The following is an 18,247-nucleotide window of genomic DNA, read 5'->3' as shown; positions in this document are numbered from 1 at the left end:
CCACATCACCTAATTTTGCCCAGGTTAAATTAACATTTAAATTAAAAGGCTTTATAAAGTGATATCAAAGGTATTTTTCCATCCACACAGGGAACTAAGGCCTCTTGCTCAAAGTAAATTCTCTATCTTTTGAAGTTAGTAATAACTTAGAGTAAGTCTCACACAGCTTACTCTCAACTTTTGTTCTACTCATATTTATTGTCAGTTTCTCCTATAGTCAGATAAGCATTAAACAGCTTTTTTTTTAAAAAGTTAACTCTTCCTGTAATAAAAATAAGCATATGACAGAAAACAAATGAGCAAACAAAACAATCCATACTCCAATGACATAATTACTTCCATTTTTCTTTTTTAAAAAATTATCTAAATATTTGACTTTCTTTTAAACAGCCTCCCCTGAATAGTTTTCTCCGTCTCCCCTCTTGAAAACATTGCCACTTTCACACACACACACACCCGCCCCTTACTTACCAATTTTGCACTGCCCCTTACACATACAGGCCCCTAACCTACCAACTTTACAGCTAGTAAGAGGGATTCCTCAGAGTGGCCAAACCTTGCCTCCCTCTGCATATTTTTAACATTTCCATTACATTTTTTTCCCTTAGTACAGAAAAATAGACAGAAAAAATACAAATGGCCCATACAGAAATTGGATTGCTGGTTGCCTGGGGCTGAGGGTGGGGATATGAACTGGGAGAAGGCACAAGGGAAATTTTTGGGGTGACAGAAAAATTCTGTATCTCATTTGTGGAGGTGGTAGTTACGTGAGTGTATACACTTGTCAAATCATATTAAAATGGGTTTTTTACTATATTTAAGTTATATCTTGAAAAGGGTGATTTTAGAAAATGGTTTATAATCTCAATTTTTCAAAACAGTGCAGAGAGGTATAAAATGAAAACCCTAAGTCCCATTACCTCCAATCCCTCTCCCTGCAAAATAATCACCAACATTAGTGTTCTGCAGAAACTTCCAGAACAAAAATTGTATGCCTAAGTTAGCTCTACAATATTTGTATCTTTGCCATCCCCTGGAATATTAAAAAACCCACCCAGAAATTACAGAGCCTAAAAGAAGCCCACTTACCTGTGGTTACTTGCCTCCGGTCCCACTCATTACCCCCAAGCCAAAAAGAGCCAAGCGCTTTGAGTGGAAGTCCCTGTTGTCAGATATGGGGCATCAGGTTGTAACTAAGCTTGGCCTTAGGAGACAGGACACACTATCCTGACCGTGGGGAATGAAAACATGGCCGACAGGATGCAAAAAGCATCAGAATAGGGCCTTTATATGGTCGTTTGGCCTCGGTCCCGGGCTGTTCCCAGCTGGTCGGCTGGTGTGGTCCGGCAGGAATTCATTAGGCACACCTGTGCGTGTCTAATTAGCTTCCAAAGGCGCTCAGGCAGGAACACCTGTTGGGGCTGGAGGTGTGCACTGGGGACAAGGTGTCAAGGGTGCTTTTAGAAACACAGCTAGTGTTTGTGGAAGCACAAAATTCAAAGGGCAAGATTTGATCTGTGCTACCTTGAGGACTTAAGTACTTTGTCCCAGGTGATGCCATCAAGAAGTCTTTTCTTCATGGACTGAAGCAGTGGTTCTCAAATGCCTAGTCCCTGGAGGTTTTCGCTCAGCGGCTCTAGGACAGGCTAGGAAACGCATATTTTGAAATGGCTCCTCAGGTGATTCTGATGGAAGGCCAGGTATGGGAATCCCTGGATTAGGCTGTCTTCTGATTTAAGATCAAAGGACTCAAATTCTATTCCCAGAGCCACTCGTATCACCTCCAGCATATTCTCCATGCAGCAGCAAAATCTAATAATATCACACCTCAGCGTTCAATGGCCTCCCAGTGCCCCTGGTTTGAAGGTCCAAACATGTCCAGTGGCCTCTGCATTTCTGCCTTCTCTGCTATGCCGCTACTCGCCGTCTCACAGGTAAATTGGCTTTTCCCTTCCTCAAACTCCCTGAGCACCTTTCCCAGCCATTGTTTCTGCCTCTTCTATGTTCTCCCCACCACCTCACCACCGCTAAAGCACTTACTCCCCTCCCCATTCCCTTTCAAATAAACAACTGCTCCCTCCTAACCCTAGAAGCCAGACAGGAAGGCATGTCTGGAATAATGTGGAAAATGATACGAATAGAGAGAACACTAAAATTTACCGAATTCCATGCCTGTGTGTAGGGCTCCTGGGTGTTTTCATAGATTGCATCTCATTTTGGCCTCATTACCAACCTGTGGCCTTCCTCCATTCTCCAAATAGGGACATAGGAGGCTCCGGGAAGTGACATGGCTTGCCCAAGTGTCCACAGCTACCAAGTGGCAAAGCCAGGAATCTGAATTTTGTTCTTTTTGGCTCTAAAGTCTGAAGAATAAAGCTGAAAAGCAAAGAGGTAGAAAGGAAGAAAAAGGCTAGAGGAATTTAATATTAAAAAAAAAAATACTCCCAAACCAAAACTCAATGTCTAGATGGCTTAACACATATCAGGTGGATTCAATTATCTTTAGTCAATTATGCCCAGTTGGCTGCAAAATAAGTAGATTAGGAATAGAAATGGGGTCTCTTTCTTTCTGAACCATGGACCCCTGGTGGTGTTTACACCTAAGCTGAGTAAAATCAGCTTCAGAGCCAAGCCTCGATGGGAGGCTAAGATCCAATGCCCAGAAACAGCCATTCTGAGAACGCACAGTTGCAGCCACAACTGGAAGCTGCTGCTTTAACTTCACACTAGCTTCCAGCAGGCCTGGCAATATTTCTAAAGCTTGGAGTTTGCATAAACAAAAACTAGCTCCAAACTACAGATTGATCTTGGATGTTGAAAAGATTTTTAATCAAGTTCAATGCCAGAATGGGAGAGTTTGGCAATTGCAAAACCCTAACCACACCACAATGGTCTTTGTTTCAGCTAAGAGCTTCAGCTCCCACCACTGGCCCATCTCTCACTATTAAACTAGTGTCACCAAAGGGGCAGAAAAACTAAGCTGGACGTGAGCCAGTGTTATCCTTAGAAAAAGACTGCAGAATGGAGAAAATCTTCCCAATCACTCCCTCTCCACTCGTTGCTTTCAGAGCTTTATGAGAGTCTTTATAATTTCCTTTTAAGGAGTATAGGTAAGCTTCCATTTTAATTAAAAGTGAAAGAGAAAGATGAAACCAATATTTACAAGTGTCTCTTGTGTCCAGACCTGTGCTAATGCTTAGTATATGTGACTTAATCATCCATTCCAGGAGCTTATTACATTATCCCCATTTTACAGATATAAATCATGAGGTTCAGAGAAGTTAAGTACCCTGCCCATGGTCACACAGGGACAAATGCTACGAGCTGCCTCAAATGGTGTTGTAAAACGAGATAGTGAATGTGAAATTAAGATACAAAGCTGGGGTTCTAATCAGATCTGTATGATCACAAAGCCTCAGGCTGCCTTCCTAAACAGGCACCTCTCATTAACCAGGACAGCTTCATCCAGCAGGCAAAACTCATGGGGCGAAGTGACATCCTTCAACCTATAAAGTTAGGTCCGACTCCTCTTGGGAAAAGAGATGCAATCTGAGATGCTTTTGAACTCTGACATTATAATTTATCCTCCAGAGAAAGGGAAATCTTGTCTCTTCTTTTAGGACCTCACAGAGGAAGCCCAGACATTGTTAGACCTACACCCAGATCTTTCCTTGCATTCAGAGGCCTCCCAACTGGACCCAGACTCTACTACATCCAAATGGCTTGGGATACATCTTTCACCTTAGATTACCCCAAACACAAATGGAACTCAACACTGGGTGATCTTGTGCCAGTTACTTAGCTTTTCTGAACTTCACAGTGCTTGGCACTTGGCATAGATTACCTGTTGAGGGGATGGTTAGATGGAGGGAGGGAGATAAGACGAATAGGCCGCAAACTATAACACCTGATACAGTGAAACATGAGGCCTGCCCATTTTTTCTGCTATATCCATCATCGTCAACCAGAAGGGTATCGAACCATAGGGGAAAAGAGGCTCCTTTCCTGGGCTACATATCAGGAAACATGCTCTTACTGCTTATCTGCTAAGATTTCCCTCCTCAGCAGCCCATCTGTCCATATCCCTAGAAGCACACTGAGATAAGTATTTCTGAACACAGTAAAGAGATCTTTTCAAACCTAAAGGCCTGAGGACTTGGGGGGCACAGCCTGTGTAAAAAGGCCAAATAGACTGAGATATGGCTAGAGATACCCAGCAACTAAATTAGAGATTTCCCAGGCCAGGTCCCTCCCAGGGTCCTGCCCTAGTTTTGGCTTTGTATTACTTTTCTGAAGCTAAAAGAAAAAAATCATGAGGCTGAGAAAACCCTGGGGTTGGCAAGTCCAAACTCAAGAATGGCATACAAATTTAGAGTGTTTTTTGTTTTTTTTTTTTAATCAGTACTTTAGAACCAAGACTTCATTCACCTAAAGACAAAAAGATATGAACTGCTTGGTCCACAAGTGGGATAAAGCAGGAGTGCTCCGTCAATGACTTGGTGTTTGGACAACTGTTGTAGCATCACCTTGATTCCTTTTTTTTGAGACAGGGACTCCCTCTGTTACCCAGGCTGGAATACAGTAGTGTGATCCTGGCTCACTGCAGCCCCAAACTCCCACAGGTGTGTGCCACCACACCAGGCTAATTTTTTGTAGAGACAAGGTCTCCCTATGTTATTCAGGCTGGTCTTGTACCCCCGGGCTCAAGCAATTCTCCCACCTCAGCCTCCCAAAATGCTCAGATTACAGGTGTGAGCCACTGTGCTTAGCCCTGTCACCTTGTTATGATTCTGTGAGGATGTAAAGCCGAAGGATTAGTAGGCCAATAGGCTGTTAATTTCTGTCACATCCAGGATCTCTTGCCAGCCAGCAAACCAACTTCTTGGAGATATCAAGAGTGGCCTGTATATAACTTCTGAACTGTGCCTCCCACCAAAGAACCAGAAAAAGGATCTGGCCTTGCAGAGCTCTGCCACCAGCCCAGGAGCCAGGAAAAATCAGTCTTTCATTCTTTTTTCTTTTTTTTTTTTTTTTAAATAAAAGAACTCTGTTGATGAGAAGCAGAAAGAACAACACTACTATGCAAAGATTTATAACGAAAAACTTCCATCTATAAAAGACAATAGACTTCAAAGAGTATGTACTACATGATTTCATTTACAGAAGTTCAAAATCAAACATCTCCCATGGTGTTGAGAATCAAGAGGTGCTTACCTCTATGTAGCAAGAAGGCACTAATAATCGGAAGAGACATGAAGGGGGCATTGAAGATGCCTGATAGTATTTTGTTCTGATCTGTGTGCTGGGTATAAGACTGTTTACATTTTGTGATCATTCATCACATTACCACTTAATGATGCGTGTGATCATCTATATGTATTCCACACATCAACAAACTGATTTTTTGAAAAATTCTATTTATAGACAGAAATTAGCTTATACTTACTGCTGCCTGCTTACAGAATCTAATGCCCCATATATTGGGCGAGAGACTAAAACCAAACCAAAACAAACCCATAAGCCTCTTTTCTCACCTGAAATGGTTTTTTGCGGTTTTCAAATTCAGTAAGAGATGTCTTCAGGCAGAATTTCATTGAATTTCAGGGCCTAATCAGGCCTTTTTTTTGGCAGTTGGCCAATCTTTGGATGGGCCAAATTCTGCCTGTGGACCCAGAGAGAAAACAAGTAATCCTCAGGCCTCCCAGGTCTGACACAGAGGAGAGCAGAGACCCAGAGAGCACAGGAAAAGTTAAGGAACTTTCTCCAAATTACACAATGAGTTGCTGGTGGGGGGCCTTGTGATTCTCATTCCAAGGACTATCACTTTTCTACTACATCTCTTCCACAGGGGCCAATTAAGAAAACTTCTCCTCTGGGGAACTGAAAAAAGGAGCCCAGTAAACTTCACTGGTCATTCTTTGCATACAAAGTATACAAAGGAGTTTACCAAGTTCCTCTCCAACAGGAAATCATTTGTCTCTAAGAGCCAGGAAGAGGAGGAGGGAAGTGCTGAGTTTGCAACAGGGCATTGCAACACAGCCCAGTGTTTTTGTGGAAACGATGTTCCCCTAATCAAAACACGGTTGCATAAATGGACTCACTCCACTTAGTGGGAAAAAAAAAAGTTGTTTAAAGCCTATAAATGGGGACCACACAACCCTGATTAATTTTTAAAGTTCTTTCTCCACTTTCTTTTTTAGAAAGTAGCTAAAAATAAAGACTTGAAACTTGAAATAATGTAAGCAAGTAAACACACACACACACACACACACACACACACACACACACAGGCAACTTTTCCCATATATGGCTGCGTTATTCTTCGATCTTTGAAAAGGCCAAATGAAGAGATGGCCAACAACCAAAATAATCCTTCAGACATTTGAAAACGAGGAGAAAGAACTAGAAGAGCTGGTGAATGACAAACAATTGTGAGGCTCAATGCGGATAAATAACACCGAGAGGGATTAGTTGCCATAGTACTTTAAAAACATGGGCACATGCATTTTGACACTGGGCCCCTTCTATAAAGAGACTGTTTTGCCCTCTGGCCTCAGCATTGAGAAAACTACAACTGCAGTAATTTAACATAAAGGACTTAAAGAAGGAAACCAGTGCAGGGACATGACTGAAAATTTAATTAAGGCCCTTCTCAGTATAAAGTGCGTAAAGGAGATGAGGGCACATCTCAAGGTCAGAAGAAGCAGGGAGACTCAGAAAAGATTCAAATGAGATACAAGAGCATAAATAGCAGAGGTTGGCTCTGGAGGTCAGCTTCTTTATGATAGATGGTTATTACCGTGTCTTTTGGGTCCTACGTGAAATGTCTCTGTCGAGAAGATTAACACATGCATGTCAAAAAAAAAAAAAATGCCACCTTGTATGTATGTGTCAGGAGGTCACATTTTCAGTGTTTTATGGTTTTCAAGGCCATGTCAGATGTAATCCTCGACATAAAGTAAAGCACCTGCCTTTCCTGATATGGAAACTGAGGCTCAGGGAAGCTAAATGAACTCTACAAGTTCTATTGTGGGTAGCTTTGTGCAAGGGGGCTGGGGTATCAACAGAAAGCAAAATCTCCCAACATGCAGGCCACAGATCTTTCGACTCAAAACCTTTGAAAGAACACTGGCCAGACTGCCAAGTTTAGGTACGGATTGTAGCTCATCCACTAAGTCTCTGTGACTATGAAGCAGTCATTTCCCCTCTTCTGATTCTCATCCTGAACTGAGTATGAACAGTGCCATCCTAGCTGGCAGAAGGTGGGTGGCAAGGAGGAAAAGAGAGACAAGTGTGAGCTGAGTCACTCTGCTCCCTACACTCATCTGTGAGTCTGTCCTTGCAAATCTCCAGATAGGACTGGCTGGCACCATCACCATTTCACTGATGGGGACAGCCGTCACATTACAGGGCAGAATACAACATGGAATCTAAAACAATGATTTCCAAAAGGTAAGACTGAAAAACCTCTTCAATCTCCCAAAAATATTGTAATGAAAATGACTGAAGAGACAACATCAATTCTAAATGTTCATCCCACTGCCTTTTTCTTTTTACTCCCTGAGGGATGGCACTTCCTCATGATGCTTTAGATTCTTTCTCTGAAAAGACATCCCGCTTTTTTTAGTGACCCGGCATGCTTCTCATGGTTTTCCCATGTCTGCCTATAAAGGCTTTCTATTTGGGTGAGGAGTCAATAATGATAATGAACAACAGCAAAGAAACAGCAGGCATCGTTTGCTGAGGGCCTACAATATACACTGCTGTGGAGCCCTTTCGGGCAACCTTCCATAATCTGTACAACTACCAGGTGAGGTCAGTATTACTTTCTCCACTTTATAGATAAGAAAACCAAGACTCAGAGAAGGTTAGTGACTTGACCAAGGAAGGCCATCTTCATAACAGGAGGGCTGGGATTTAAACCATTGTATGGCTAATTCCAAAGCCTGTTTTTTCTGTTCCTATTGCATTATGAGGCCTCCAGTCAGTTTACTAAATGCATAAAGGACTCTGGGCAATGCTGCTTGTTTGTGATTTCTTCCCATCATTAACTCGCAGAATGGAGTAACTTCCAGGTGGTCAGCTCTCCCACTGAAATCCCAGCTGCAGGGTAAGTGGCGTGGACATGAAGTGGGCTGAACAGACGGAATGGCAAAGAGACCCCACATGCTTTCCCCCTGCATCAAAAGAATTGTGATTTCATTTCCAAATCACTAACCTGGTGAGGCACAAGCCCAAGAGAGGTCGGAGGCTCATTCATACGATCGTCACTGCTGCTGGCAATGGCATAGCCCCTGAGGACAGGAAACAATCAGAGCTGCTTATTTAATCCAAGTTTAACACATGGGAAGATGATGTAGCAGAAGTCCTCATAAGATTTATATGGATAACTAAAATGCCCCTTGCTGGGCAGTGGAAGTTAGCAAAAAACTAATTTCCCTGGGACAAGAGGCAAGAAGAGTAACTTTAAAATGCATGGTTTAGAGTCAGAAGACCTGAGTTTGTGACCATAGGCAAGTTGCTTAACTTGTCTGTGCTTCAGGTCCACCATCTATAAAGTAGGAATGAGGGAGTTGTGATTAATAAATGAGGAATCGGCCGGATGTGGTGACTCACGCCTGTAATCCCAGCACTCTAGGAGGCCGAGGAGGATACATTATGAGGTCAAGAGTTTGAGACCAGCCTGGCCAACATAGTGAAACCCTCTCTCTACTAAAATACAAAAATTAGACGGGCGTGGTGGCACATGCCTGTAACCCCCGGCTACGCCGGAGGCTGAGGGAGAACTGCTTGAATCCCAGAGGCAGAGGTTACAGTGAGACGAGATTCTGACACTGCACTCCAGCCTGGGTGACAGAGTGAGACTCTGTCTCAAAAAAAAAAAAAGGAATCTACTACATCAATTGCCAAGTGCAATGTTTGGCATATGACAGGCCGATAAACATTAATTCACTTACTATGAGATAGTCTTGTCAAACATCACAGCACGTTTCTGTACCACAAATTTGAAGTGGAAAATCTTCTAACCTTAACTGTTTGAGCTGACATGAATGCTAATGCAATGGAGGAAGAGGAAATAAAAGTGAAGAATGAATTGGGCAGAACCAATGCACTACTCTGAACAACGGAGTGAAACTTGTGTCACCAAAGAGTTGTGACACAGGGACTGGCATTTACACTATGACCAGGGCAAACATAGCAGACAGAGGGTCAGTGTCAAGGAAGCATAAAATCAGCTCTCAAAGATTTTACTCCAAATATTTCCTGTCAGTGGGTAGCAATAAATTAAATGACCAAGATAGCTAAGGTAGATGACAAAGAGGAAAGCAAAAAAACCCTGCTTTTCGTTTGCCTCAGAGAACCTATACTAGTTATATATGTGACCACAATTTTCAACTGCTGAGGAAAACTCTTAGTCATAGTCACACAAGAAATAGAATATTCATGTTAATTTGCATATTGACTTTCTGAGAACTGGAAAAATAAGTCTTCCAAAAATTTGATTTTCTGCTGCCTATACTGCCAACAGCATAACAAAACGGTTAAACATAGTTTGGCGCCACACTGGTTAAGTTAAACCCTGGCTTTTCCATTTACTATGTAAATTTGGCCACTTAACTATTCTGACTATGCCTCGATTTCCCCATCAAAACTGGGATTAATAATAATAGTTCTTTCCTAATAGGTTTGCTATGAAGATTAAGGGAGGCCAGGTGTGATGGCTCACACCTGCAATTCCAGCACTCTGGGAGGCCAAGGCGGGTGGATCACCTCTGATTACTGAGGTCAGAGGTTCAAGACCAGCCTGACCAACATGGCGAAACCCCGTCTCTATTAACAATACAAAAATTAGCCAGGCATGGTGGTACATGCCTGTAATCCCAGCTACCTGGGAGGCTGAGGAATGAAAATCACTTGAACCTGGAGGTTGCTGTGAGCCAAAATCATGCCATTGCACTCCAGCCTGGGCAAAAAGAGTGAAACTCTGTCTCCAAAAAAAAAAAAAAAAAAAAAAAAGATTAAAGGAGGCAATATTTCTAAAGTGCTCAGAACAGTGCCTAGCACAAAGTAAGCACTATATAAGAGTTAGAAAAATAAAATAAACCATAACGAGTTTGTCCAGAAGGGTATGGAAATGTGGCCCCAAGGGAAACATGTCAAGTTATCTCAGCCCAAAGAACCCGACCTACTTTTTCTAATCTTGTTTTTTTGAGAGTAGATAAAGTAGAATTCTCTGAAAAGTCAGACTGAGAAAAGGCCAAGGTAGACACTGATGAATGACTGCCTACAAAAGCTTTGTTTAAATATTCATCTCCTGCTAGCAAACTCACCCTTCTGGATGCTGCAAAACAGATACCATCAATTCCACAGCCAGGGCTCCTGCAATCATGGCCAATCCTGGACGACTCACAGTGCACTGCTGGTCCAAGGTCCGGTCTCTGGTTGACTGCAAAGAAACAATCATTGATGTGTGCTGAGCATTCTACTCCATGCGTCTGTGATAAAGCTTTAAAATATAACCAGATACTCATTGTTGGCAAAGAACATCCAGCCTCAAGTCATATCATTTCTTGGGATTATCAAGATAAACAAAATATACAATTTAGGTAACTAAATGAGGTAATATGCTAAAAAGGATTAGCAGCTTAAACAAATTAGATTGGGGGATATCAACCAAAAATCGGAGCTTAGCTGCCTCATATAATGGAACTGCATCATGTGCCCCTTTAAGTGACTCAATTCAATTCTACTGTGCTTGGTGGTTAAGTGACAGAGACACAGAAGGAACAATGATTTGAATAGGACAAGTGATTCTGCCCTGCCATTTTAACTGAGCTAACACCTCAGAGTGACCGTGAGATGGGAGCAATAATTTACTCTCCCTGCAGCCCTCAGTTCGTATGTGTCTCTCACAACATGGGCATCACCTCTCTCTCAGTGTGATTCTAGGGTTTACTACAAGCATTTTTTTTCTACAACATGGCTCTAAACACAAGCCTTTGCTGGTTCAACCAAACAGATTCTAACCATCCAACTCTGGGTAAATTAAGAGGTTGTTAGGGATATTTTTGACTCTATGAAAATTGTACCTTATAAGCAGATGGGACTTTACTGCAAGGGACCACTAATCAAATTTGTTGGCAATAACTAAATAACAAGACCAGCTGTATATTATAACACTATGATAGAGATCATCAAGCCATCCTTCTTCATATAAGAGAATGGTCATCTTTTCTTTATATTGGGAGGACATAAAAGCCAGTTATCCAAAGGAGATATGAGTTATTAAGGAAGATGTTTTAAAACAAAGGAAAAATAGAGGGGAGTTTACAGAAAACATCTCTGCATTGCTTCCCTGGAATTATTATCGGTTCTGATAAAGGAAGAGCCCTACAGACTGACTTGTATGAAGTCCTGAAAGCCATAGACTCTTAATTTGTACGGTGTGGTCTTGCTGTTCAAAGCATTGATGCACTTGAGCCACTTTGCGCTGTGAGTTGACAGGGAAAGTATTCTTCCTTCCCTTATTAGCATTGCCAGGGAAAATACAAGACACTCAGCTAAATTTGAATTTCAGATAAATAAATTTTTAGTATAAATGGGTCTTGAATACTACATGGGACATATACTAAAAAATTATTCATTAGCAACTGATATTCAAAATTAGCTGGGAATCCTATACTTTTACGTATTAAATCTGACAAGCCTACACACCACTCCTATTTTGCAGAGGCAGAGGGAACCTAAGAGACTTTTTGGAATTACCTAGGAGGCAGTGTCAAGCCATTGATGGAATCTGGTCTTTAGACTCCTCATTTGTAATACTGTCTTGACTAAGAGAAACACAGAAGACAATACTAAGTGCTATCAGGGACTAGTTGGCTGTGGTTTCCTCAATAAGCTTTCCAAAAATATGGTTTGTAGCTGTATTTTTATTGGTGAACAAGGAACAGCTGTACAGTTGATGACGCCAGTCAAGGTTCATAGTAAGAGAATGCCATCCTCCCCAAACTGGAGAATTCTTCTCTTTGTTAAAAAATAATTTTTAAATAGTCATAAGTGAAAGGGTTGTGTCTGTCTGCCTCAGTGCACAAGTTGGTCATAGGAATATTTGGAACTATAGAGAAATCCACTTACATCTCCTGGGGCCACCACATCATTACAGAAGTAACAGCCAAGCTTGTAACCAGGGATGTTCGCAAAAAGTGATGAGCCCAGGAGGTCAGCAGATGCCACAGGGTGGTTTGGATACAAGTCCCCAGCTCCTTGCTGCTTTGGTTTCTTCAGGCCATGTCTCATGACAACAAATGTGTCAAATCCCAAAGCAGCATTGATGACCAGCTGCAGGTTTCAAGGAATAAAGGAGCAGAGTTAAAAAACACATACAGCCACAAACTGTGGCTAATCTATTTGCTCAACTTTTTAAAATTTATTTTTTGCATGTCAGTGTAATTAGATTCTAAAAGCTAATGATGATAAAAGCTACCCACTACTGAGGGCTTATTAAGTAAAAATACTTGAAAAGTGATGAACATAAATTATCTCATTTAATTTCATTTGAAACTCGTAACAGACCAGGCATGGTGGCTCATACCTGTAATTAATCCCAGCACCTTGGGAGGCTGAGGCGGGCGGACTGTCTGAGCTCAGGAGTTCAAGACCAGCCTGGCAACATGATGAAACACTGTCTCTTCTAAAAATACAAAAAATTAGCTGAGCATGGTGACATGTGCCAGCAGTCCCAGCTACTCAGGAGGCAGAGGCACGAGAAACGCTTGAACCCGGGAGGTGGAGGTTGCAGTGGGCCGAGATTATGCCACTGCACTCCAGCCTGGGCAACAGAGCAAGATTCTGTCAACAACAACAACAAAAAACTCATAACAAACATTTCTCATTTACAGACGAGGATACTGAAAGTCAGAGAAGTTGGTTCTATAACTTGCCCAAGATCACTTACCTGGCAAGAGGTAGGTATATAAAACCAAGTCTACATAGTTCTCAAACCCATTCTTTCCACCATTATGCTATACTGTCATGTCCACATAGATTTTTTTTTTTTTTTTTTTTTTTGAGACGGAGTTTCGCTCTTGTTGCCCAGGCTGAAGTGCAATGGCACAGTCTCGGCTCACTGCAACCTCTGCCTCCCAGGTTCAGGTGAGTCTCCTGCTTCAGCCTCCCAAGTAGCTGGGATGACAAGCCCCCACTACTACCCCTGGCTAATTTTTATACTTTTAGTGGAGATGGGGTTTTGCGATGTTGGCCAGCTCTTGAATTCCTGACCTCAAGTGATCACCCAGCCTTGGCCTCCCAAAGTGCTGGGATTACAGGTATGAGCCACTGTGCCTGGCTTAGATCTGTTTTTATAACAGCTTTACTGAGATATAATTCACATACCATATAATCCACCCTTCACATAGAATTTTTTTTTTTTTTTGAGACAGAGTCTCGCTCTGCTGCCCAGGCTGGAGAGCAGTGGCACAATCTCGGCTCACTGCAACCTCTGCCTCCTCGGTTCAAGTGATTCTCCTGCCTCAGCCTCCTGAGTATCTGGGTGTGTGCCACCACACCCAGCTAATTTTTGTATTCTTAGTAGAGACAGGGTTTCACCATGTTGGCCACAATGGTCTCGATCTCTTGACCTCGTGATCTACCCACCTCAGCCTCCCAAAGTGCTGGGATTACAGGCGTGACCCACTGCACCTGGCCCAAATTTTTTTTGGTATCCCAGTAGCTGGACTTACAGGCACATGCCAAAATGCCTGGCTCCGCATAGTTTTTTTTTTTTTTTTTTTGAGACAGGATCTCCCTCTGTTGCACAGACTGGAATGCAACGGCATGATCTCAGTTCACTGCAGCCTCAACCTCCCAGGCTCAAGTGATCTTCCTGCCTCAGCCTCCCGAGTAGCTGGGAGCACAGGTGTGTACTAACACACCTAGCTAATTTTTTGTCTTTTTTGTGGAGACAGTCTCACCATGTTGCCCAGGCTAGTCTCAAACTCCTGGGTCAAGCAATCCTCCCAAAGTGCTTGGATTACAGACGTGAGCCACCATGTCCAGCCCAACACGTGAATTTCTTAGAAACTATTTTTTTATTATACTATAACAGCTTTTCATAGTTCTAATTTAACTTATTATCCCAAATTTCTGATTATATAGAAGTTTGAAAAATAAAGAATAACCACACTACAAAAGAAAACAAAAATCACTCACAACCCACAGCTCAAAAAATTACTATTAATAGTTTGGGGTATTTCTTCCTACTATTTTCTCCCTTTCCCTCCCATTCTCTCTCTTTCTCTCTTCTTCTTGCCCTCTTTCTCTCTCCTCTCTCAGTAGACAGATAAGTAGACAGATAGGAAGACATATATGTTTATATATAAACATAATTAGTATAAAATATATATAATATTGTATCTTCTTTAATATGTGGCATTTTCCATCTTATTAAAATCCTTTGAAAACATAACAGTGAATGGCTGCATACTATTCCATCATAGGTATGCACCATGATTTAGTTCACTATTGAATATTGTTGGCCCTTTTAGTTGTCATTGACCAACTAGTAGTGAATAAGACAAGGTCTCTGACCTCTTGGAGCTTACATGTTAATGTAAATACAGTATACCTTTCAGAGTAGAGTATCTCAGAAGATTATTATGAAAATTAAGCAGTAAACGATACCTATTACATTGGGTGATGGTGTGCGAGGCAAAGACAGTCTGAAGCAAAAGCCCTTTGGCACTGTGCTACCAGGTCACAAGCCACATCTCTGCCCTGGGGAAGGGAAGGTTAGGGACACTCCTTCCTCTGGGGTGGTGGTGTATTAAATCGTAATTGGAGACAGTACCTACCTTTCTCTTGCTTGCAGCAATGACAGCAGGAAGCCACCGGCTCTCCCTGGTGTCCATCAACAGAAAAATGACATCATGGTTTTCGATGAGCTGCTCCAGTTGCTCCACATCCTTGCGGGCCTGCTCCAGAGTGACACTGGAGAAGTTCACTGGATGCCCGGGCATGGGGATGCTCATGTTGAATCCCCTGGCATTCTGTGGAAACACGACGATGTAGTTATCTCTGGAGCAATGGTATAGGCAGTATCTCAGAGCCCACACTTTCCACAGCTGCCTGCACATACTTGTGGTCGCTTACATGAGATCTCCCGGTGCATTATTATGCTGCACCCTTCCCATGTCCTCTCTCTTCTTTACCTCTGCATCCTAGAACACCTTGACCTATCACTCCTGGGCCCTGAGGCAGGGCAGGGCAGGGCAGCGCGGGGCAGCAAGCAGAGACATACGGATCTCAGTTCCAAAGAGGAGAGGGCACATTCTACCTGAAGTAAGGAAGACACTGGAGAAAACTGTGTATCTTTGGCACTTTCCAGCCATCCAAGGCTAAGAAACTTTATCACAGCACCTTTGGGCTACTCAATTACATCTTTTTTTTTTTTTTAAGACAAGGTTTGCCCTGTCACCTAGATGGCAATGGCACAATCACAGCTCACTGTAGCCTTGACCTCTTGGACTCATGGGGTCCTCCCACCTCAGCTTCCCATGCAGCCAGGACTACAGGCACACGTCACCACACCTGGCTGATGTTTTTATTTTTAGTAGAAGTAAGGTCACACTATGTTGCCTAGGCTGGTCTGAACTCCTGGGCCCAAGGAATCCTCCTGCCGCAGCCTTCAAATTGCTCAGGATTAGAATGACTGATGATCTTGCCTTAATTCTTCAAGGGTATATGCATTTAAAAAACCCAAATACAAAAGACTCTACTTGGTAACTTAGAGCCAGAAAATCTACTTAGGAGTATGTAGATATTTTTGTGGGGGAAGGAGTTATGGTGGGTGATGGCAGAGTATGGAACAGAGTAAGGCTTTGCTCTGTCCAAACGCAGATGTCCAGCAACCTGAGTTCCCCTGAATTAGGATTTTTTACACAGGCTTTAGAACAGCTCTATAATCTGCCATCTGCCCCTTGATGACCTCATAATATTTTGGCACATTAACAGTGAGTCACATATGAGTGCTAATAATGAAGCCAAGGACACTGACTTTCCACAAAAAAAGAATGTGTTCTAGAATCATAAACTGTACCCTTAGCCCCTATATACCACTTGTCATAGGGAAGTATTTGAAAACATCAGCTTTTTCACTCATTTGACAGACCCCTCACCTACTGAAAAAATAGCTCAAGGGACAGGACAAGCAGATCTTTTTACAAAGAAATACCAAATTTGTAGTTTGTGGACACTTTTTCATTATCTTCAACTTAAACCTAATATCTGGAATTCAAAAGGAGGAGAAACAATTTCAAAAGGAATGAAAAAAGAGTGGCAAGCAAAGCAGGAAAGGATATCAGGCAGCAAGGATTTCAGGAAAAAGAAAGGCACACAAACACGTCCATTTTAACAATGAGACTACCACAACTATCCGGATCTCATTAATTAATATACTAAGTATTATGCACCTACCATGTACCAAATACTGTAATAAGCAATAATAAAAGCAACAACAACAATACCTGCAATACCTTACTGGCATACAATTGACAAAGCATGTTAAATGGTGGTAGCTTAATCCAAAGAACTATTATGTATTTATTTTCATGACACCAAGATGGAAGCATAATTATGCAATACCAATGCTGGAGTTTTGAATAATAAAGCAACTCTGCTAACCTAAATGAATTGCTACTTGCTAAAATTTCAGCCGGTAAGCTGACAAAAGAGCCCATCAGTTATGTCCACACCCCAGAGGCTGGTATTCAGCAACTTTCAACACAGTGGTTTTCTACCTGGCTGTATATCAGAACCACCTAGAAAGTATAATGTCCGGCCTTTTCCCCAGAACATTTAAATGGAAATCTCTGGGAATGAGCCCAGGCATCAATATTTTCTATAACTCCCTTGGTGATTCAAAGGGGTAATCAGGTTGAGGCATAATTTACGTAAAGTGAAATACACAGATCTCACATGCACAGTTCAATATATTCTGACAAATGGTAGATTAACAACTGCATACAGCTACCAAGATATAGAACATTTCCATGACCCCAGAACATGCTCTTGTGCTCCCCCTCAGTCAGTCCCCACTTGCCCCCAGTAACAACTGTTCTGACTTCATTAGCCATAGATTAGACTATTCTAAACCCTCACATAAATGACATGCTAGGGTATATACTTGTCTGCGTTTGGCTTCTTTTGCTCAGCATAATGCTTTTGAAGTTCATTCATATTGTTAAGTATCAATAACACATTTATTTTATAGTATAATTATACTACAACTTGTTTATCAATTATATTGATGGTGATTTGGGTTATTTCTAGATTTGGGCTATTTTGAATAAAGTTGCTATGGACACTTTTGTATAAGTATTTTCATGTATGTATATTTTCGTTTCTCTTAGGTAAAGATCTAAAAGTGCAATTTCTGGGTCACAAGGTAGGCAGATGTTAAATTTCATGAGATTTCCAAAGTAGTTGTTTTACCAGCGAAGTATAAGATTTTTGGTTGCTCCACAACCTGACCACATTTAGCACTGTCAGTCTTCTTAATCTTAGCCATTTTAGTGGGTGTATAGTGATATATCTCTCTGGTTTTAATTTGTATTTCCCTGATGACTATTGATGTTGAGCATTTTCACATGCTCGCTAGCCATTCATAGATCTTCACTATTAATTAAGTACCTGTTCAAGCATTTTGCCCCTTAAAAGAAAAGTTGGTTTGTCTGTCTTCTTGAGTGGTAGGAGTTATCTTATGTATTCTGGATAAAAGAAGACTGTACCTGTCTTCTCAGTTTGGCTAACTTTTTCATTCTTTGAAAGGCATCTTTTGAGAAGCTGAAGTTTTAAATTTTTAAAAAGTCAACAAAGTTACCATTTTTATTTATGATATTTACTAGAAATCTTTATATATCACAAGACCACTAAGATGCTTTCTCCTGGAAACTTTATAGGGGCCATTCTGGGTGTCACTTAAGGGCTCAGAGTATTCAATGGTCTCTCCACTCTGTATAGTTAGGACTCCAGTGTCTCCCACCTCACGTGAGCTCTGGAATCTCCATTCTACTCATAGATCTCTGATGGTGTTTTTTGCCTGGTCTGACAGAGTCGGCTGTGAGTACACACAGCTCACTATTCAGTCGAAGACTCAAGGTGCTACTGAGGCACTCCTGCGCACTGCTCCCTCATTTCTGGTGCCATGTCCTACAAATTCCAGCCACCTCAACTGCTCTGAACTCTGGTT

The 18,247-nt window shown here is 41.8% G+C and overlaps 1 protein-coding gene across 8 annotated transcripts in view; it reads right to left on the bottom strand.

The window, feature by feature from the left end:
• Window positions 1–18,247, bottom strand: part of ATG7 (autophagy related 7) — a 261,895-nt gene that overhangs the window by 165,069 nt on the left and 78,579 nt on the right. For all 8 annotated transcript variants that reach the window (XR_004264016.1, XM_032262224.1, XM_032262226.1 and 5 more), the window contains 4 exons: window positions 14,853–15,047; window positions 12,139–12,342; window positions 10,332–10,447; window positions 8,219–8,294 (listed from right to left, as the gene is read on the bottom strand). Coding sequence is in view for 7 of the 8 variants with exons in the window: in XM_032262224.1 (XP_032118115.1) it covers window positions 8,219–8,294; window positions 10,332–10,447; window positions 12,139–12,342; window positions 14,853–15,047 (591 nt within the window). In the remaining variant the exon portion in view is untranslated. The remainder of the gene's footprint in view (window positions 1–8,218; window positions 8,295–10,331; window positions 10,448–12,138; window positions 12,343–14,852; window positions 15,048–18,247) is intronic.

The sequence above is a fragment of the Sapajus apella genome, unplaced genomic scaffold (assembly GCF_009761245.1).
Source record: "Sapajus apella isolate SASKATOON/1434 unplaced genomic scaffold, GSC_monkey_1.0 scaffold128, whole genome shotgun sequence".
Taxonomy (NCBI): domain Eukaryota; kingdom Metazoa; phylum Chordata; class Mammalia; order Primates; family Cebidae; genus Sapajus; species Sapajus apella.
The sequence above is the reverse complement of the archived record's forward strand: the minus strand, read 5'-3'. Positions and strand labels throughout refer to the sequence as shown.